Source organism: Rattus rattus, chromosome 9 (assembly GCF_011064425.1).
Source record: "Rattus rattus isolate New Zealand chromosome 9, Rrattus_CSIRO_v1, whole genome shotgun sequence".
Taxonomy (NCBI): Eukaryota; Metazoa; Chordata; class Mammalia; order Rodentia; family Muridae; genus Rattus; species Rattus rattus.
Window position 1 is genome coordinate 80,800,050 of NC_046162.1, and position 21,809 is coordinate 80,821,858.

Below are 21,809 nucleotides of genomic sequence, written 5' to 3' on the forward strand. Positions count from 1 at the left end.
TGATCATTAAATAATACTTTGGTAGGCACTGGGAACCATAGTCTATGGCCCTCAACTATTTAAGGCAGCACAGTCCTTGACCCCATTTTACAGACTAGGCAATTTGGCTTCCCAGACTGTCTTGGCAATAGAGTGTTGCATTCACTTATCTTTGAACTCTCAAAGCCCGGTTTCAGTTTTCTGCTGAGCGAGTCTGTAACACCATGAGACTCAAATGAACAAAATGATCTTTGAGTTGCAAAGACCTAAATTATGCAAGCTGCAGAAATCCAGATGCCATATCTTTCATATCATTCGTTCCCACTGGGCTGGCAAAATCTTGTCCATTGTGATTTGATTTCTTAAGTCTTTCGTGCCTCGCACTTACTTCCTTGCCCTTCTGCAGAATCCAAGGGTCTGATTCACAAAATAGTGTTTCAAAATGTATAACAGAAAGAAGAGCATTTTTTTTTTTGAAATACAGTTCTACCCTCTGACCTCTGAGATTTTCAAGCATTTGTGTTCTGTCCTTCTCCCCAAACATCATCCAGAGACTTTACACCTTCAGAGAGGTAGGTGGGTAGGGGCCTCACGGGTTTGAAGGGTGTGGAGGTGAGTATGGGATGGTCTGTCCTACCGCCAGAAGTTTCCCTACTTCTTCATTCTTTCCCCAGATAAACTAGCTTTTTTCTAGATTTTTTTCTTTCCCATTCTTCCTGCCCTTTGCTTAGCCCCGCCCTCCTCGAGACCTGGAACCTCCCCCGCAACCTCTGCTCTCCACCCCTGCCCTCCCACGTCCGGCCTCCTCTGCCAAGTCCCGCCTTCTCTGCTCCCGGCCAATCAGGTTGGGGTCACCTTGTGACCCCGCCCCCGATCTCTCTAAGGGCCAGTGGGTGACCTGCGCTCGGAGCGCTGTATCCCGGCTGCGGAAGGATGGCGGGGCCCGCAGCCCACTTCTCGGACGAGCAGTTCCGGGAGGCTTGTGCCGAGCTCCAGAAACCGGTGCTAACTGGGGCCGATTGGCAGCTCCTGGTAGAAGCCTCAGGCATAACCATCTACCGGCTGCTGGACCAGGTAGCAGCTGACCCGCCCGCTGGAGGAGATCAGGGGCCTGGGCTAGGACTCCCCAAGGATATTCCTGTGCTCTGCAGGAATGACTAGGTTCCTCGCTCGGAACTACTTTACCCTGTGTAGATTTTATGCGGTTGGGAAGTTGTCCTGGCTCAGCCTCAGGTTAATCCTGCGGCTGGACTTGAGTTGTTGTAATTTATGCTTTACTCTGTAGAGTTTGTAAAAACTCAAAGGCCTGGGAACAGGGCATTGTATTTAATGGCTCGTGGTTGAAGATGGGGCGAGGCGCCAAAGTTACCCCGTCCAGGGTCTGGACTTTCACCAGGAGTGGGTATAACCAGGAGTGGGTCCAATACAAGGTTCAGATATTTAGCTGGAGTGGCGTGCCCACGGACATTTGGGAGTGTGTGACTGTCTACATTCCCAAGAGAGGCATTTGGCAACAATCAGCAGATAGACAACAGAAAATGAGTGGTTTGGAAGTTTAGTCCAACTTTAGTCCAGTTTTTGTGAGGAGAATTAAAACACTGGTCCATTGATTTCCTAGATCATGCCCGTGCCTGCAGAGAACATGGTTTCTGCCAGATGGGTGCCAGTGCTGTGTGAGGCACAGAAGGGCTGTGTCCTGAGGCAGATGGGAAAGAGTCAGGACTCGGGGACTGGATGTTCAGAGTTGGCCAAGAGGCAACAATAGCAACCCCACCATTTTAGTGACTGTCTTCTGTGCGTTCTAATTTTAAGATTTATTTAATAATCCGGTGGTGAAATTTCGTGCAGAAAGAGCAACGGAAGCTGGAGGAGGGGTGGAGGTGGTTGGTAAGCATCTTGAGGCATATTGGAAGCCTTTGGAACCAAGTAGCTACCCAGGTGGGAGAAACTGGAGGTCTGGCATCAGGCTTGCTTTGCAGTGGGCAACCGAAGGTCCCCGGCACAAGACCAGAGTGGTATAGCAAAGGAATCCGATTACTGATCTATCATGGTAGCCGTGGATTTCACAGGTCAAGGAAGATCTGGAGGGATGGAATGACCTTGCTGCAGAGGCACGGGGAAGTTCAGGACAGATGCAGTTGGAGGGTTCACAACCGAGTAGAAGACGTGTGTGGGACGAGTTGGGTCAGATGAAACTGTGTGAAGGTGCATGATGCTTCTAGACGGCAGAGGTGGACTCCTGTCAGCTGAGGTCACCTGAGCTTCCTTCGTGAGGTCACAGGGCAGCCGGGATCGATGTAGTCTCACAGTCCTGTGGGGCTAGGGATCCTTCGTGAGGTCAGCAATAGGAAACTTTACTGTATGCTTCTGTCACGTCACGGACAGGAAGTAACTGATGATAGCTGTCAGCCTGGTGGATGGCTTTGTGCCATGTCCCATCTAAACTTCAGTGCACAGAAAGGACCTCTACCTGATATTTTGTCTTTTCGCTAATCGTGTTCACGTGCACCCATGGGTGCCTGCTTCTTTCCCTGTTTGTGGTTTGCTAAGGTTGGCAGATGGACAAGAGACGGCATGCCGCACACAACACACAGAACCAACATCCTATTGAGACTTTAACAGCTCGATGTGTGAAAGTGGACAGGATGCTTTGGGCCCAAACTCCTGCTCTCTCCGTAATCCTGCACTTTCCCTGCCAGCCACGTAACCGGGCACTCGCTGAGGTGTATCGGGCATCGGAACTCCGTCCCTCCCTCTTCTGTTTTGAGGTTGGCTTCTCAGCACCTCTCACCTCGTATTGCCTTATCTTTATAACTGGTCCCTTGGCCTTCTGCCTCTTCACCGTGCCGCATCCCACATGCCAGCACTTGAAAGCGAGTTTGTGATCTTATCGCTGTCCTCTTCTTGTCACCCTTCGTCATAGAATTGCTACCAGTCATTGCTAACACTGATTGCTAACACTTGCAGCATATTGTCTTCTAATCTGGGCACCGTTCCAAGGTTAGCCCTAGGATAGATGTTCTTGATCATCGTCTTCTTATCCATTTGGGAAGGAGCATGTGGAAGAAATGAGTCGGTTGGTTCTAGGTTATAATCGGCCTCTGAACCCAGCTGTGGGGTTCCACACTTGTCTCTTAAACCCTTTCTATCTCTGGACAGCAGGCACAGGTTAGGTGGGATGCTAAGTCTTAGATCACCCTTTCCAGCAGCGTCTTCCCATTCCCATGGACGGAGGCCATCCTCTATACATGGATATAAAGACATCGGGGTTCTTGGAAGGTACATGATATAATCCAAGACTCGGGATTAAGAGCTGTTACCAGAGTAACACTCAAGCTTTCTGTCCATGAAGGAAGCCCCTTCCCTACTCTGCCTCCTACATCATACTTTGGTAGAGCACCTGGGAGATGGAATGGATAGTCCTGGGAGAGGTGGAGTGCCTCGTTATTAATATATTGAAACAGAGGCCAAAGACTGGTTATGTAACCATTCAATATTCATTGATCCTCTACCATGATTTAAATGGCACTTTAAGATCGCGTCACTTCTGAAGGTTCCAGTGGCTTGGTTAGGAAGATACTGTGTAGGTTGGTTGGGCTGATGGGCATTTAAGGATCATGTTGTGCATGGCCTCAAGGTGACCGTGGGTGATTGACTGTTCGGCCTTCAGTCCTCCACATCAGAGGTGGTCCACTCGAGGTGGTAATCTTGCTGCTCCTTGTGGTTTTCCACCCAGCATCCTTTGTAGAAATGAGGACAGAAGAAGACAGACTGTGCCCTTATAAATGCGGCTGGAACGGCTTTACTGTGGGGTTTGGAAAGGATTAAAAACAAATTCAGAGGCTTTGAAGCAGTCTTCGATGTACTACATTATATTTTAAATTAAAAAGTAAATTTTACCATCCTTAAAGTAGATGTCTGAATCCTGTTGTTAGACAAAAATGGGAACTTTCCCTCATTTAACTGTGTTTATCTGAGACAGAGTTTCCTGCATGGATCTCTAGCTGGCCTGGTACTCACTGTGTAGCCCAGGTTATCCTGGAGTTCTGGATGATTGTTCTGTGTCAGCCTCCAGAGTGCTGGCATTTAGGGGCATGTGGGCAAGCACCACCCTATATATCTTCTTCCTAAGTGGGAACTTTTGACATTTTTATGTTCTTATGACTTTCCTTCTTAATAAGTGACATGTTCCACATGGATAGTTTCTTCCTAACCAGCCTCTCGATCTTTTGCTTGAACTTTGTTTCATCTGATGAGTGGTATAAACAGTTGAAAACAGGGCTGAGAGGAGCTGAAGGCAGAAACAATGTCTGTCTTAAAGACTAGCTGTTCCAGTTAATGACCCCTGGGAGCAAGTGTGGTCCTCTGACCAGTACTGGTAAGTTCCCTGAAAAGAAGACCCACAGGCCTTTAGGAGATCTTTCCTGGTGATCTTCAGTCATATCTTGCTGTAGCTTTGGACTGCGTTACCATGGCAATAGTCAGGAACATGGCCTGTAGACTGACTCTGGCACGCAGAGGTCACAACTTTGGTGTAGACAGATGCTGGGCTGAAAGGATGCGGCTAATGACTTAGTAGGTCATCTCTCCACAGGTGGAGATAAGGGACTCCCCTAGTGTGTACTAGTCCTTGGCTGTGTCTCAGCTAGGTGAGGAGCCAACAGTCCTGTCCCGGCAGTGGTTCGACCTGGCACCGCTGTCCTCAGGAAGCTATTGTGGGCCCTAGAGGACGGTGAAACTGCATTGATCCGGCTGTACCGCAGCCCTAGGAAGGAAGCTCGGGGGTGACCTTAGCTGACAGCAGTCCATCTCAGCAGACTAGAAGCTTCATCATCTACCATCCCATAACTGGATCTAATCCAGTTTGTATCACAGACTTTTTTTTTTAAACTGCAGCATGATAGACCTAATCTACCTGCTCCTCCTACCCTTTTGGCTGCCAGTGTGATGAATAGGAGAATTCCCAAACTCAGGATACTCACTGAACTGTAGCTTCCAAGCAAGCAGGGCCAGCCTGTCTACAAGCTAGACACCGGTGAGAGTCTTTTTCCCCCCTGTATGAAGAGGGTTTTCTTCTCTACTTCCTCCAGGAGCACATAGAGACAGGTAACAACCTTTCTTCTCTCTCAGGGTGAGTGTGTGAGAATGCTGATCCCAAGGGTTAGATTGGGGGATGGAGTTGTGTAGGAAGCCCCACTTCTGTTCCCAGGTGGAAGCCAAGCTTTGTGACGTCTGCCCTGCCTTTCACCAACCCCTGCTGGGGACTTCAGGCAAAGTGAAACATTTTTATCTGGTCCTGGAACCCTGAGAAGGGTTGAAGACTCATAGATAAGATTCGGACATGCTGGATGTTTGGCTATAAGACTATACCAATTCCCAGATGAACCAGAGTTTTTTTGGGGGGGTAATACTGAACAGAAGCTTTCATCTATAAATTTTTCTTTTTAAAAAAAAATGTCCCTCTGAATGTTTTTTTCCCCCCTGGAGCTGAGGACCGAACCCAGGGCCTTGTGCTTGCTAGGCAAGCGCTCTACCACTGAGCTAAATCCCCAATCCCCCTCTGAATGTTTTTTAAGCTTCAATTTTCTTGTCTGGAAGGAATGGGTTAATAGCTAGCCCATAACCTCATATTATCTGTCATTGTGTGAACAAAATAAAATAAGCCATGGCAGCAATCAGCTTGTCCTCTGCTGTTGAGTGTGTTGGCGAGTGTCAGCTGTCACCATTTTACCTGGGTACCTGCAACCCTTAGGTCTTAACCCCATTTCAGTTTCTTAGAGAGTTTTGAAATCTTACATGGATCTGGTGTTCTCAACAGTCTGTAGCCATGGCTGCTTCATCCTTGACCCCTGACTTTCTATTGGTGAAAATGCCTGCTTCTTATGTCCCCTGGATTTATTAAGTCTCTTAGAATGGCTGGAGTTGGTGAGCACCCACAGCTCTCCAAGGACACCTTGTCCCCTCGAGGAATGGAAGGGCTCTTTGCCGCTGCGAGAGGCCAAGTTAGGGCACAGTTAGAAAAAGGCGGTTGGACTGCCTAACAGTCACCGATGAAAGTTCAGATAAGCTTTACAAATTACTCGTGGGTGGTTCCTCTGTCTAGATGAGGTTAGGAGGGTGTGGTGTGGCAGGTTATGTCTACAGGTGATCATTCTAGGTGGGAATGGCGAAGGTCGACTGTAAATAACATTTTGGCATTTTTTATTTCTCTCGTGTAAATTTACTGCACTTGCTCTGCCGAGGTCAAATGAGCACGTCAGTAGCCTTAGCTGTGAAAGTAAATTCATGACTCTTAAAAATCTTATCCATCATTAAAAAAACAAAAGCAAACCAAAAACCACCCTCCAAACACCACAACCCCTTAACGTGGTGTTTATATAAGCCATGAGCATCAGAATCACATCTTAAAATTTAGTCACCTCAGTTTACGGTAGTGGGGATGCTGATGCTTATGTCCTTAAGCTGGGTGTCTGGCATAGAGCGGGTGATATGTAGGCTAGGGTTCCCCCAAAATGTGGGGAATTTGTGGTCCTCTGTTCTCACTTCTTAAACCTGAGAAAGGAGATCAAATGTCTATGTACACCCCTCCTAGACTTCAGCTGGATCACCTGACGCGATCCTCAAACACATTCTGTGAATTAGAAGCTCTTCTTTGACCCATTTATAGATAGGTAGACAGCGAATAGACTTAGCTCAGCTTGAGGCTCCAAGCCATGCTGCCACCACCATGCTGTCCTTTTTGGCTACAGAGTTTAGGAGACACCTCTTAGAGATTTAACAGTGGAAAACATGGCGGTGTCTAGTCCAGAAACAGCATCTAAAACATCACTTTGGCCATCAAGGGTCCTGCTGGACAAATGCACCAGGCTTAGGGACCCAGGGAAGCTCCCACTGTGACGTCCATTCTGAAACAAGAACAGCAGAAGGGACAGGTTATTCAGGCTTTGTCACTGAGTGTCATTGGTTGGCTCTTAGCAAGTCACCTGATCTTTTAAATCATTGGTCTCTGGCCCCTGCCGGAGGTAAGATCTTATGTAATGGGCCTTTGGATCATCAAAGTGGCTTGGTTACCTTAGTTATTATCCTGTGGTTTGGATGAAACATGCAGAGGGGGTAGGACTGAGCGAAACCCTCTTGGGGTAGAAGGAGCTGGTGTCAAAAGACTCATGGTTTCTCTTTGACCTGACACTGATTGTCAGACTGAGGGAAGTCTGAGTCCAGTATCTCTGAGTTTCATTTCTTATAAAGACAGAGACCACAGCAACTTCCCTGTCTACTTCAAGGACCACACAGATAAGTCAGTAAGAACATGACTATAAATTGCTTGGAAACTAAATTATGACTAGCTAGACAGTCCCTAATACTATTGAAAGAATCATAGCATGCCCAAGTAGTGGAAAAACTCCTCCAAACAAGCCGTGTGGCTGTCACAGTGACTACTGATGGGTCACCAAGGGAAGCACATGGTGAGAGCCTGTGCCCCATCGCTTCTCAGTGGCAAGATCCTAGATCCTTTCTTTTGAGTTTTTCATGAGTTACTTAGTGGAAGGACATGTGTAGTTCTTTGTGCCTCTGCAAAGTTAAACATTAACCATCAATTTAGTGCCCACTGTCAAGGCTCCCTGAGACCACAGGTAACTCTCCTTCGGGGAGAAGGGTGGGGCCCACTTGGCTCACATGACCACACACTTGACTGAACAAGCAATGTAGGCTCAGTTCTTCAAAGAGGTTCAGGAAGCATGCATGAGGCATGTGGACCCCTTATGACCTTGGTCTGTGATGTTCTCAAAACTGACCAGTCTCCATAGAAATTACCTCAGCCCCTACCCAGTTCCTTCCATAAGATCCATATATGGCTACTGGGCTGGACGACCATGTGGGGCAATACATCAATAGTCCTCCCTCTGAGGTGCTCCCACTCTCTGGACTTCTTTTTTACTTTTTCTTAAAATATTTGCTCGACTCCTTGTTCATATGTCTTTATTCTTTTTCAGCCTAAGCCATGGGTCTGGGGCCGCATTGGAACAGTGATTATCAGTGTAGCTCCCTAACTTGTCAGGCTCACTGTGGTGGTTTGAAGGCAAACTAACCCACATAGGCTCATAGGTTTGAATGCTTGGTCCCCACTTGGTGGAAATGTTTGGGAAGGACTAGGAGGAGTGGCACTGCTAAAGGAGTCACTTTAATGAGTGTGTCACTGGGGCAGGCTTTGACATTTCAAAAGTCAAGAGCCCAGGGCATTTCCATCCCAGTTCCCCCTTCACTTTTGGACAAGGGTGTAAGCTCTCAGCTACCTCTCTGCACTGAGTCTGCCCTCTTGCATGCTTTATCCTCACAACCAATGATGGTAGAGGAGTCATTCTTGAGATGGCAAGCAAACCTCCAATAAACCTATCTATAAGTTGCCTTGGTCATGGTGTCTCTGCTTAGCAGTAGAAAAGTATGATACTCACCAAGGAACCAGAGAGGCTCCATTATTCTCAGAGAATAACACTGCTTTGTATTCCTATAGTATTTTAGGGAAGTTATACATAATCATATTTTCTTTCCCGAAGCCACAAGTTTGAACACTCTTCTGCCATTCTGTTTTAGAGTGATGTGAAACGAAGAATCGATTCAGCCCTAGCAGGAGAGACCTTCAGGGAGTCAGGAGGCTCTTGTGATGGGGCAACTATCTGGCCCTAAGGCCTTCAGCAGGGTGAAAGTTAGGCAAGTGGGTTTTCTCTTCTAAACAGTAGTCTAAAGGGTTAGAGAGAGCCATGCATGGGAAATGAAGAAAAAAGATGGCATGATTGGGCAAGAGATCAGATAGTCCTTTATCCCGAGGCTGGCCTGTTCACCCGAGGGAGGGCTGGCTGGCTCACTGTAGGGTAAGTCACAGGTCAGGGCCTTTTAGCAAGGAGAAAAGTCCATTCAGTTCAGTTAACAAATATTTTCTTTTGATTGATCAATGAGGAGAGGCAGCTCATGGTTTATGAAGCAAAGAAAGGGACTTTGGAGGATCTGCTCTTTTGAGTGGGTCCAGTTGTATGGAGAAGTGGTTTTCTGTGGTTGTTTTGTATTTCCTTTGTAGTAAGGGTTTTATACACCAGAAAAGATGGAGAGTTGGGATTTTAAGTGTTTCTTGTATGTGTTCATGGAATCCACATGTATACCTGTTTATTTATATGTGTGCGTGCCTACATGAGTTTACATGTGCATGCAGATGCCCATGGAAGACTTAAAGAGGATGTTGGATGTCCTGGAACTGGAGTTACATGAATTTGTGTGCTGTCCAATGTGTCTGCTGGGAACTTAACCCAGGTCTTCTGCAAGAACAGCAAACGCTCTTAACTACTCAGCTACCTCTCCCACCTTCCATCCGGGGTTTTCAAGGGTTCTGGGGATCCAGACTTACATCCTTATGATTACACAGATCCCTTAGTTAGGGTTTTACTGCTGTGAACAGACACCATGACCAATGCAAGTCTTAGAAAGGACAGTATTTAATTGGGGCTGGCTTACAGGTTCAGAGGTTCAGTTCATTATTATCAAGGTGGGAGCATGGCAGCATCCAGGCAGGCATGGTGCAGGAGGAGCTGAGAGTTCTATATCTTCATCTGAAGGCTGCTAGCAGAATACTGACTTCCAGGCAGCTAGGATGCGGGTCTTATAGCCCACACCCACAGTGACACACCTACTCCAACAAGGCCACACCTAATAGTGCCACACCTAATAGTGCCACACCTAATAGTGCCACACCTAATAGTGCCACACCTAATAGTGCCACACCTAATAGTGCCACTCCCGGGGCCAAGCATATGCCAACCATCAGAATGGCCATTTTTCTTTAAACTTTTACTGTTTCCTAATATCAAAAGTTTCAAATAACATTCTGCAGTGTCAGTGAGCACCATTTTGAATCAATTAACGTTGCTTTTAGGAGCAAATAAGACAAGAAAAAAGCCTAGACTGAGGAGGCCCTAAATAAAGGTACCTTTTTGTCTTGCGTAACTAATAACTTAGAGATCTATAGCTGGCCCCTCATGCCAGAAACCCTGGATCTTTCTACTCTGCTATGTGTTTGCTGCTTTTCAATTCCAGAAGAGTTGGCACAGATCCAAATATTGTGTCCCCATTGAGAGTAGGAGATGGCGTCACTTGGATGCTCTCCAACACAGGAGACCAGAAAAGTTAGTAGTCATTCACGTGCTCCTGGGAGCTCTCCCAGAAGGGAGGAAGTGGGTGTATACCATATCAGCCAACCTTGTTTCTTCTGGCAATTGTCTTCCATGCATGATACTGGTTAATTCACTGCCATCCACATAACCTTTCAGTATTTGAAGTGTAGGAAGTGGTCTTAGAAATGGATCATTAGACACCCAGTACGGTTTGCTGTAAATGGGGGATGTGAGACATTTCTAGAGGTCGCTGTGGGAGACTTCAGTAAAATCCAAGCATCTCTCGCATAAACATATTTGGAGTTATTTATTACAGTGTCGGGAAGCTTGGAAAAATATCCAAAACAAAATTTACCAATTATTTGTAAATCTAATTTTCAGAAGGCCCGATACATTGTTAAAATAAACTCCACTCAAATAGAACTAAGCATTAGGTTTCTCTTTGTCAAACTCTAACACAGTGGTACTCAGTCCCAGGGAGCCACTTCTCGTTTCTGAGAACACGGCCTGATGTACGCGTTTTCTAAATATTTGAAAAGAGGGCAAACTGCCCCTGAATGTTAATGTTCCCTAACGCTCATCTCTGGGAAAACTCCCATATTGATAAAATGAACTAGGACCGTGAACTGAGAGTCTTATGGTCATTTTGAAACTACTTATTTCTATAAAATATTCTGACACGGGCTTTCCATACTCCCAATATACTATTAAATTTGAGGTAAGAGTAATTCCAGCTGTCGATACCACATCATATCCATTCATTCAGGAAGACAAACATCTGCTCCCTTTAAAGAAATACCATAAGCTATTATTAATAGATACGCATGAACTATGAGGTTACATAGTTCTTCATAATGTCTTCAGAATTCAAACAGTGAATATGGATTGTTTTTACAATGATTAAAAATCACTTTATCTTTTGAAGGAGGAAATGTAAATGAATATGTGTGCTGGGTGCATTTAGAGATCATGAGTGGTGACGAGCTTTGATCCGGGAATTTGGACCAGGCTGTGGAGCTCAGCAAAAATGGGACTGAGAAACCAGGAAGGGGGCAGGCAGCGAGGGTCTTGTTCCTCTGGAGTGCTGGCATTTCTCTCAGCCCTGCCGCAATGGGAGGCACTAAAGGAAGTCGTCACAATAGTTCATTCTTCTGTGTTCGCGCAGGCCTTAGGCCGTGCTATTTGTCTCTGATTTGCTGGTCCTCTTCTGTGGAAACAGATAGAATCAGGGTCACGGAAGGTTGCAACTGCATTCAGGAAGGGACAGGACCACTTAGTCTAAGAAAATGGTTTGTCTTAATTCTTGTAGATATCCACAGTAAATCATGGAAGGCCCCCACCCCATGATCATTATCTTAACACGTAAGTATCCTGTTTCTGGTGAGCATATGTAGAAAATAGAAAATAGGACTTCTGTTTTCTCAAATGACCCCCCCCTGTTCGCTCATTCTCTCTCTCTCTCTCTCTCTCTCTCTCTCTCTCTCTCTCTCTCTCTCTCTCTCTGTCTCTCTCTCTCTCTCTGTGTCTCCCCCCCTCTCTGTGTCTCTCTCTCTCTCTCTACACACACACACACACACACACACACACACACACACACACATATTCAAATGCACTGTGCACTGTACTGGTCTGATATGTGTGTATAGGGAAGCCCTCACTGTGCTCCTTTCTGTCAGTGCAGTGGGGACAGGCTGAAGCACTTTCTCCTGAGGCCTCACATCAGAACCTCAGGGCGTCAATCCATACTGAAATATATAGGTCTTCAAACTCAGCCAAACACCACTGGCTTGTGGGAGACCCCTGGCATCGAGCCATACGCTTGTGCAGCTGGCAGGTTACTATAGATTCACTTCTAATTTCACCTTTGGGGAGTGAGTGGGGGGTCCTTCGCAACCCTCTGAGAGTCCTAAACTGGGATATAGTTTGTTATGTTAATGCCATCCCAGTTGACGCCACTCTTTAGAAGGATCTCTCAAGCCTTTCTTAGACTTCCCTTGGGTCCTCAGGGTGGGCTTTAAGGCGCTTCTTTAGTGAGTAGTTAGTGGAACCCAAGCACCATCCAAGGGCTGTGTTTTATCACTTGCTCTGCTTCATGGCTTTCGTCGTTGGGTCATTGTTTTTGTCCCTTAGATCTTCCTCTTCCCACTAGGGCCACTAAGCCAGGCCAGGCTCAGAGAATTCCGAGTCGCCACTGGACCCAACAAAATGTGTGGTGGGGCCACCTGGAGCCTAGAGCCCTCACAGACAAGGATATGGCTTGGCGGGAGAAGGAAGGACCTCACTTGTACTTGTAATCTAGAAATTGTCTTTTTCTAAACAACAGGGCCACCTGTTTCAACATGGTTTGAACCAGACAGCTGTTCCCTTTTAAGTCTCGTAAAATAAAAACATTTAATATTTTAATAAAAACAAAAACAAATAACTCCCCACACCCAAATAAAAACAGTTGGAAAGCTCTGTCTTGTAAAGGACTTCCCAAGATGCACTGGTTTCATTGTGCTCCGTGGCTATATGGAATATACCCCTTCCTCAGAACTCTGACTGCCTGTGGAACATGATACCTGGTACCTAGAAATCAACCAGACCAAACCAGACCTTTTGCTCACACCAGAAGCTCACAGATCCCCCTTTCCATTTTCTTCTGTGTTAGTAGAGTCACTCCCTCATCTACCATGTCCAGCAGTGGTTGGTGGAGTTCTCTTTGGTGATCTATTTCCCTCCCCTCATTCTTCCAGCAGTAATTCCTATTGGATTTACCTTCCTCGAATTCCCACCATTGATGTTAGTTAGCTCTCTGTTTCTGTTGCTGTCTGTTGTCTGCTGCACTGGGTCTTGTCTTGTATTTTCTTTTCCCTCCCTCCCTCCCTCCCTCCCTCCCTCTCTCCCTCCCTTCCTTCCTTCCTGTCTATCCGTCCATCCATCCATGCTTTTCTAGTTGCTCCTGCTACCCACCCCCCACTTCTCTGTTTCTATTCAGAAAAGGGCAGACCTCCCATGGATAGCAACTAGACACGCGTGCGCTGAGTTTAAAGATCATTTCTGTTCCCCATGGTGTTCTTTACCAACTTAAAAAACTTTTGAGCTTTCACTATCTTATTAGATCTGGTCAAAACTATCCCTGGTCATATCTGGCCATATCTCTGGCTACAGTCTTCTTTCTGGTTTTCCAGAGAAATGAGAATCAAAGTTTAATCTCACCATGGTGCCCAAGGCCTTTGGTGTCATGCTACTTCAACGTCTCTAACATCAGCTCCTCCCACTCTGTGTTCTAGGCATCTCTCTTTAATCACGTCAGTCTATCAGTTCCTCTTACCACAAGTGGCTTTCTTCATTTCCCAATGGCCAGTGCTTCTGACTTGTAGAACACAATATCCTGATAAATCTTGGGAGATGGTCCCTATAGAGGCTCCTTCTACCTACATGTTGACATGAGCCCTCCACAAAACACTGTTTACTGTGTAACTCTTCTTATTTCCTGCTGAAATCATCTAGCTAATGCTTATGACGAGTCCCTCCACCAGTACCTACCGCTGTGTATAAGACACATGAGACCAGGAGTCCTACCTGCTTCTGTGCTGTGGTCACCAAGACCCCAGAAGAGATCAGTGTTTGGTGTGATTGAACCTCAGCTCCAGCTGTTTTGCATGTGATGTGGAATCTCCACTCTGGTCTCACCAGATTGTTTCCCCCTCTGTGTTTCCATAGTCAACTGGACTTTACGAGTATAAAGTGTTCGGTGTCCTGGAAAGTTGCACACCATCTCTACTCGCAGACGTTTACATGGACTTAGACTACAGGAAAAAATGGGACCAGTACGTGAAAGGTGAGTAATGGCTTGCTTAAATTAAACATCCTTAGAGAGTTAATCCGCTTTTGACTAATTTAGTCTTGCTGTACTGGAGGCTGAAGCATGCTCTTTGCCATTTCCAGTACTCACCCTGGCTATGTCTCAGAGTCACTCTTCCGTTTGTCCTTCTGATTGCTTTGCCCTGCTTCCTGAGCTGTGCTCACACGTGTAGCTTGATTGTCATGGAAACCTTCTCGGAAGATGGGCATATAACTTCCTTTTGGAAACTGAATCAAAGATCTTCAAACAAGCTAGAGCACATACATGTGAGGAAGTGAGAGGGTAGGAGTGGTTGGAGGGCACTGGAGGTCCAGGGAACCACGTGACGGAAGTTGCAAAGCAGCCTGTTCAGAAGCCGCTGGCAGTTGGTGTTGCTGGGTGGTGATGTTCCCTGACCCACCTCTCTGAGAACATTTCATGATCCACGCCAGGGACAGGATCCATTGAGTTGGAAAGCATTAAACAGGGAGACCCCTACATATTAGAGGGCAAATGTCACCTGTTATCTCAGCCACTGTCAAAGAGACCTGCACAGCCAACCAAGGGCAAATGGAGTCTTTAGTGAGGACACCTTCGAGTATCCAAGAGGCACCCTATCAGGACGCTTCGTCATCTCTAGCCTGTGCTCCTCTGTATTGACCTAGTTCTCTGGCAGAACTCTCCTGTTCCTTGTGAACTCGTCCTCCAGAAGATACAGGCTCTACTCTAACCATGCCCATACGTCCAGGAAAGAGAGCCACGCTTTCCCAATGAAGTCAGTCAGGGTGCCGGGACTCACTCTGTACAGCTCATGTCAAAGCGACTGCTTATCGTGTGAGTCCTGGACATGGTCCCAGGCGGCCTCATGCTTTCACATACTCATCGTCATTAGGGAACGGCAGCACCTGTGCCCATCCCAGGGAGCAGACTGACACCGCCCCAGTCTCCACAGCAGCCGTACGGCCATCATGTGACACACACCTTGTCAATAGGTGCCCGTGTGAGTCCTGCTTGGAAAAGAGCCATGGGAGGAAGCAGACAGCCTATAAAACCCCTTTTGTTTGAGTCAGCTAAGGCACCTGTTTTTAAAAAAAGGAAAGTGAGATGAATAAATAAATTGATTGAGGAACAAAAGGAAAAGTAACTATGGAACCTACCGTCAGCTGTTAACCCTGTGGTTTCTGGTACAGTGGAAGCTGTTGTTAGATTTGCTAGGACAATCTGAAAGTCCTTACTGTACTGCATCTGGGATTTATGAGTACTCAAGAGCCTTGTGACCCATTGGGTCTAAAAGAACACACTAAGGCCCTGGTCATTCAAACATCATAGTCATTTCTTGTTCCTTTTCCAAGCCTTGAGATCACTACTTTACCTACTTAAACCTCATAGTAGAGAAGGGTAAGGCAGTGTGTGTGTGTGTGTGTGTGTGTGTGTGTGTGTGTGTGTGTGGATCGGCATGAATATTGAACACGCAGAGGCCCCCTCATCCCTTCCCTTCATGACTGTCTTTAGTGTCCTATGGCATGGAGTGGGGCACAAAGCTCCCTAATCAATGGTCTGTTTCTGATAGAATTCTTTTAAATGCTACATGTACCCTTCGCATCTCACTCACGGATGACTTCATCCTCGCTGGGTGGTTAGATGGGAGCCCCCACCCCCACACAGGCAAAGCGCTTGCCTGCTCTTTGGCCATCTCCTCCGAGAGCTGTAGTTTGCATGTCCTGGCACAAGAGCACGGACATCGAGGGAATTTGGTTACTGTGGCAGGTGCTTAGAGGCAAGAAGCAAGGAACACAGGGTTAGCCATAGTTCAGCCATGTTGCGGCCGTTTGAGAACACAGCTCTCTGTGGGCCTTTTGTTTCACAGATACATGCTAGACTCCCTCAGTGTTTGGCTAAGAGTAGGGAGGCAAACATTGATGGTACTCCTGGTACTCTAGTGACATCTGGTGGTTTACCTGCTTTAAAGCTACTGGTTGTTTCTCGATACCGTTCCTTACATTCTATCCCAGCATGCTGTTGGAAATGGACAAGTGCTGGAGGCTTATTTAGGTTTTCTGTGTTTCCATGTCCTCTAGGCCATCCCTAGACAGCAAGCTTTCAGTATATTAAATATGCTTTTGTTTCAAAAAATATTTCTATGTCTAGTGAGTTAGGGGTTTGTCACGCACTGAGGCTGAATAGACTCCTTGAAGCCATTGACTTTGCAGGTGTGCTAACCTCTTGTGTTCTTTTTCAGAACTCTATGAGAAGTCGTTTGACGGACAGATGGTGGCGTACTGGGAAGTGAAGTACCCTTTTCCTCTGTCCAACAGAGATGTATCCTTTCTGCACGCCCTAGCACTCTATTCCCAGAAAGTGGTCTCTCTCTCTCTCTCTCTCTCTCTCTCTCTCTCTCTCTCTCTCTCTCTCTCTCTCTCTCTCTCTCTCTCTCTCTCTCTCTCTCAGTGTGCTGTGTTCCTCAGCCACCGCCCTTACACTGGGATTCACTAACGTCACAGTCACAGGAGTTGTGGGTCTTGGATTCTGAGGAACCATATGCTAATCCTGGAGCCTCTTGTGAGACTTTCCGGGACTTCAGAGTATTATTTCTGGGTGTGACGCTTAAGACAGGAACCACACCCAGGGTCACTGGAAGGTGACTTTCAGGGGTCCGGGGGGAGCGGTTTATGAGGAGTGTTAGTCCAGACTTTTAATCTCACAGAGGAGTAGGCGGGGCCCATGGAAGTGAGCTAACAGACAGACGGACTGACATGACAGAGGAACCGGGCCTCCCTGGCTTTGCTTCTGACCCCTCCTTAGCATGGCCCTCTGGACTGCTCTTGACACCAGGCGCAGGGTTTTGCTCTCCATTTCTTTGTTTGTAAAGTACAGCAGTTGACTGAAGTGTAGGGAGTTTTCCCTCCCATCTGAGCGTATTAACTATTGTTGCTGTGAGCAAATGGCTGCCGGACAATAGTCCCTCTAAGGGCAGCAGAGATGGGAAGCCATAGTGATTTGCACGGAAGAAGATGCCACCATGAAACCCATCACTTCGTACGTTGACTTTAAAAATAATAGAAAGTAAAAATTGAAGTTTTTAAAGATGTCGTTATCATTGGTACAATTAGTGCTGTGGACCTTGAGAATGTTTTGTGCAAGCTTACAGAGGTGGAAGAGTTTTTGCTGTTCTTGGCAAACCAGTGTTAACTCAAAGAGAACATCTCCCTACTAAAATTCGAGGTATCCATACATTTCCTACAGTTGAGCTGTGACATAGATGCCTTCCATGGGTAGAGGTCTGCGGTTACCGCTGCAGCTGAGACAATATCTACGGGTCGATACCATTTCTATCCAGTGTTTCTTCTGCCCTTGGATTTCTCTAATGCCCTGAACATTGTGGCCTGTGACATGAATGTGTTTGATTAGCTTCCCCAGGATTACAGCTAAGTGAACAGTGTTCTTGGTGCGTCTCCTTGGAGAAAGGGGGAATGTGATCCCTGCATGACCAAGAGCTTGGGGGATCACAGCTAGGTGATAGGCGCTCTCCGGTGAGAATTCCCATTGGTTGTGAGGCTCAGCTCTGCAGGGAAAGCGGACATTACACAGAAGGGAGCCAAGGCTAAGTGGAAGGTGCAGAGTGACCTCCCGTTGCCCCCAGTGTGGGCTGCCCTTGAGCTGGGGTCCTGCCTTGACTGGCTGTACAGTATGTCTACACCCGCCAGCGGCGAGACCTGGATGTGGACGGGAGGAAGATCTACGTGGTCCTGGCCCAGAATATCTCTGTACCTCAGTTTCCGGAGAAGTCTGGGGTAATCCGAGTGAAGCAGTACAAGCAGAGCCTGGCGATCGAGAGCGATGGCAAGAAGGGGAGCAGAGGTAAAGCTGGGGTGCAGCTCGGCAGTGCCACCTGAGTGGGGGCAGCGTAGGTACAAACGCTTATCTAGGAAATGTAACCCGTGGTCTGGCTAACCAAGGAGCAGTGAGGTCAGCAGGTGGGAACCTCTTAGTCCACGTCCCAGGCTAGGGCTCGATGGTAGATGTTTCAGTCTGACCCGGTGCATTCTTTTTGTTCGTTTACATTTACTTATTTTATTCTTTCATGGGCACGAGTGTTTTGCCTGCCTATGTCTCTTGCCCTGATGTCTGTGGAGGTCAGAAGGTATCATATCCGCTGGGACTAGAGTTCCGGGTGCTTGTGAGCCACCACGTGGGTGCTGGGGATTGAACCAGGATCCTCCTTATGAGCAAGAAGTGCTCTTAAAAGCTGAGGCGGTTGTCGAGCCCCACCCACCACCCCTTCATCCTTTATTGACCCGATGAAATCAGAACATTCAAGTTTGGGAAGAGTTGCTTCAGGCTTAGCCTGTAGCTCTCGGGGCTGAGCCTAGACAGGACCAGTGGATTGCAGGTGTGGATCGAGGACTGAGCTCGGACAAACACAAGGCCAGTGCAAGAACATTGAGTTCCCAGTCGCCCAGAAGGAAAGCACGGGCATCCGTGTCTGCCATTCTGGCATGAGTGTGGCCTGAGCCAGGCAAAAATCTGAACCCTAAGCCTGATGCTTGCTAGGTCTGTCTTCCCACACTCCCGAGTCTGTATTTCCTCGAGTATGCTGTCAGTGCCTCGGGGCTGTTTGGATACTGAAACGAGAGATGATCTGCAAATGTCTAGCATTCATCAGGTATCTAAGAAAGCACAGCCAAGTGTTCCCCTGGCTGCATTTTCAACAATGCTCCCGTGTCAGTAGCCACAGGGGGGTCGGGGCAGTTCACTTGCTCCTTCCTCTGTGCTGTCTGGGCCCCAATGGGAAGACAGGTTTGCATGGTTTTGTTATTGTATTTTTCCAGCCCCCACCCCCACTGCCCCACCCCCACCGCCCCCTTCTGAATTGTCTTTTCTTCTCTTTTAGTTTTCATGTACTACTTTGATAACCCGGGTGGCCAAATTCCGTCCTGGCTCATTAACTGGGCAGCCAAGGTGAGGTCCCAGGAGTCAGGCAGTGGGGAGCGTGCATTTGACAAATGTTGACTTAGCCTGTGGGTTGTCATGTTGAAGAGACATATTGTCCCAGGGTAATGAGACTCTTTTATGAAGAGCTTGGTTGAGTGACTTGGGGAGAATTGGAATGGCCAACACCCAGGATGGAGGCTGAGACATTAGGACAAAGAGTCTGTTAGCCAGGAATGTCAGCCCTTCCCTGCTGGTGGCTACCGGCCCTCCGAGAGCACGCTCTGGAACTCCTAGACATAAGACTGCCCCTTGTAGGAACACCAGTGTTTTCAGTATCTGCTTATGAGACAGTCAGACCCTTCCTGGCCTGAAGGAGGTCTCTAGTTTGGTTGTCCTTGCCTTTTTTTCATTCTCTAAGGCCAGGGAACAGTGGTAGTGGCCCAGGTCACTATAGTCTGCCACTCCTAGGATTCTGTATCACTGTGACAATTCAGCAGGCTTCGTACGGGTGCCGTGGTGAACTCCAGTGGCTCATGGGAAAGTACGAATGCCTGTAGGTATCAAAGGCAAACAGGTGCAATTCTGAATCTGGGCTGTTACTGAATGTCTTCTGTTACTTAGGGAAGCCCTGACTTTCTTCCTTTTTCAAAAACGGAAGATGAATATTGTCCCCTGCATGGAGTTGAAGTCAGTGAGACAATGTTTTCACAACAGCATATCCCATCCCCTAACTACAAACACTGTTTTTAGTACAGTAAAGCAAGCCCTTCCACTTATAAGGAAGTATCAGCAATCTAATTTCCAACTATTGATTTGCTTTGTAATCTCAGTTTTTTGTTTCATTTTAATTTTTTCTTTCCTTTTTTTATTGCAAAGAAATTACATGCATATGTTTATAAGGAGTGTGTGCATACGTGCCTGCAGGGTCCACAAGAGGTATTGGAGCCTCTGGAGCTGGAGTGACAGGTGGCCGTGAGCTGCCTGACATGGGTGCTGGGGACTGAACTCAGATTCATCGCATGTGCTTTTGGGTGCTAAGCCACATCCCTAGCCTCTCTTCCTTCCATTTTAATGAATAATTATTTTAAAAAGAACTCTGTAGTTTTTATTAGCAGAAGTCAAACCCTGTCTTTGAAGCAGTGGTCCGTCTGCTCTGGGTCTTGCCTTCTGCCATTTTCTGTGACAGCGTCATGTTGAAATCAGATCAGGAGCCCCATTGCCCTTGATTGCCTCTAACTCCATTGTCGTCTTTCTCTGCTACACTCCAGGGAATGAGGAACACATAGAAACATATTCTTTTCTTTTGCAGAATGGAGTTCCAAACTTTTTGAAAGACATGGTGAAAGCATGTCAGAACTACCACAAGAAAACCTAAGGAGGAGACCGGGACCCCGGCATCCATGAAGGACACCTCTGGATGTGCTACACCAACTGAGGCTCGCCCTTCTGTTCCCACCTTCAAAGCGCTACACATCCCCAAGGCTTGCCTCTGTCCAGCTCCATCGCTGACTTCTTTCCCACTGGTCATAGTCAGAGCCTACTACCTTCTTCCACTGTCGAATAGGGGGTCCCATGCTTGTGTATGTTTCATTAGGGAAATCCTTAGTGGGGAAAAGGAGCCATTCTGTTGTGCCATTTTTGGGGGGATGAGTGAGAAGAGGAAGGGTGACAAGATATAAGAGCGGCCCTTCCCGGAAAGCAGGCTCACGTCAGCATTCTCTCTTGCAACTAGAAGTGGCTTTTGGTCCACAGTTGACCTTCTAGGTTCGAATCCCACAGTGATGCCTGTTCTCTTGATGCCTCGCTGACTCAGGCTGGGATTCGAGGTGACAAGCAAGTGTGGCTGTGTTTCTACTTGGGCATGATCAGTAGTTGCTGTGATATCAGACCGCTCTGAGGAGTGCCCCGGGCCTGACTGAGCACATGCTGAGATGAGCAAGGTTTCCTAATTGTCAACATCTGGGTTTTTTTCCTTTCCCATAATCCACTGAGAAGATGCTATCTATACCTCTTGAGCAGTGCATTTGACTGCAAGCCCCAGGTTTCCGAGACAGCGTGTGTGTAGTACGCTGACCATGTCTTACTAAAGTGACTTCCCCTTCTAGAGCGTTTGGAGATGTTGAAGGGACAATAATGGTTTACAACGGAGTGAAATTGACGTAGTGATTTGGTGTGCTCTTCACCTTTTTCTCAGGAATTCTACCTCTTCAGAACAGGGACTCTTAGAACCCTGCGTCTGGTCCTCAATTTTTGTAGGAAAATAGATTCTATGGCCAAGACACAGCCTTAATGATCTCAGGGAAAAGTTGTAGTCAATCACTCTGTGCAAACCTTGACTAAAGGATATGGAAACTCAAGATGCAAAGACAGAGGAAAGGATCTGTTTGAGTGGGATTTCTTAGAGTGTGTGTTCTTTCTGGGAAGAAAGTTGTGTTCCATGAATAAACACAGTGACTTACCTTTCTCTGTGTGCTGTCTCCCTCTTACCTCTTGCTTTGTGGAAGAAGAAATTAGGTCTCTTCTGTTTGCACCGACACCTGGCCTAGCTCAAGACTAGGAAGAAAGGAAGAAAGAAAGAAAAAGAAAAAAACAAAGGGGGAGGGAGGAGAGACAGACAGACAGACAGACAGACAGACAGACAATTTGTGGCTAGAGAGATGGCTCAGCGGTTTACAATGCTGGCTGCTCTTTCAGGGGACTCTGGTTCAGGTTTAGGTTGCCAACACATCAATGGCAACTCACCACCTTCTATGTAACTTCAGTTCCAGGGCATTGGACACCCTCTTCTGGCTTCCACAGATACCACATGCAAATCATACCCTTAAGGACATGCAGGCAAAACACCCATTAAATTTAAATAAATCTTCTTAAAGAACAATTTGCGGCTTAATTACATTCAAGCTCACATGTAT

The 21,809-nt window shown here is 47.0% G+C and overlaps 1 protein-coding gene across 2 annotated transcripts; it reads left to right on the forward strand.

The window, feature by feature from the left end:
• The first annotated feature begins 862 nt into the window (after positions 1–862).
• On the forward strand, positions 863–21,365 carry Pctp (phosphatidylcholine transfer protein). 2 transcript variants are annotated; one of them, XM_032913457.1, is made up of 6 exons: positions 863–1,053; positions 13,845–13,962; positions 16,205–16,284; positions 17,652–17,823; positions 18,857–18,924; positions 20,207–21,365. In XM_032913457.1, the coding sequence occupies exons 1-6, from the start codon at positions 913–915 to the stop codon at positions 20,270–20,272; spliced, it is 645 nt and encodes a 214-aa protein (XP_032769348.1). In that variant the 5' UTR covers positions 863–912; the 3' UTR covers positions 20,273–21,365. The 2 variants fall into 2 exon arrangements, with proteins under 2 accessions (XP_032769348.1, XP_032769350.1); XM_032913459.1 differs by lacking the exon at positions 18,857–18,924.
• Positions 21,366–21,809: the final 444 nt, after the last annotated feature.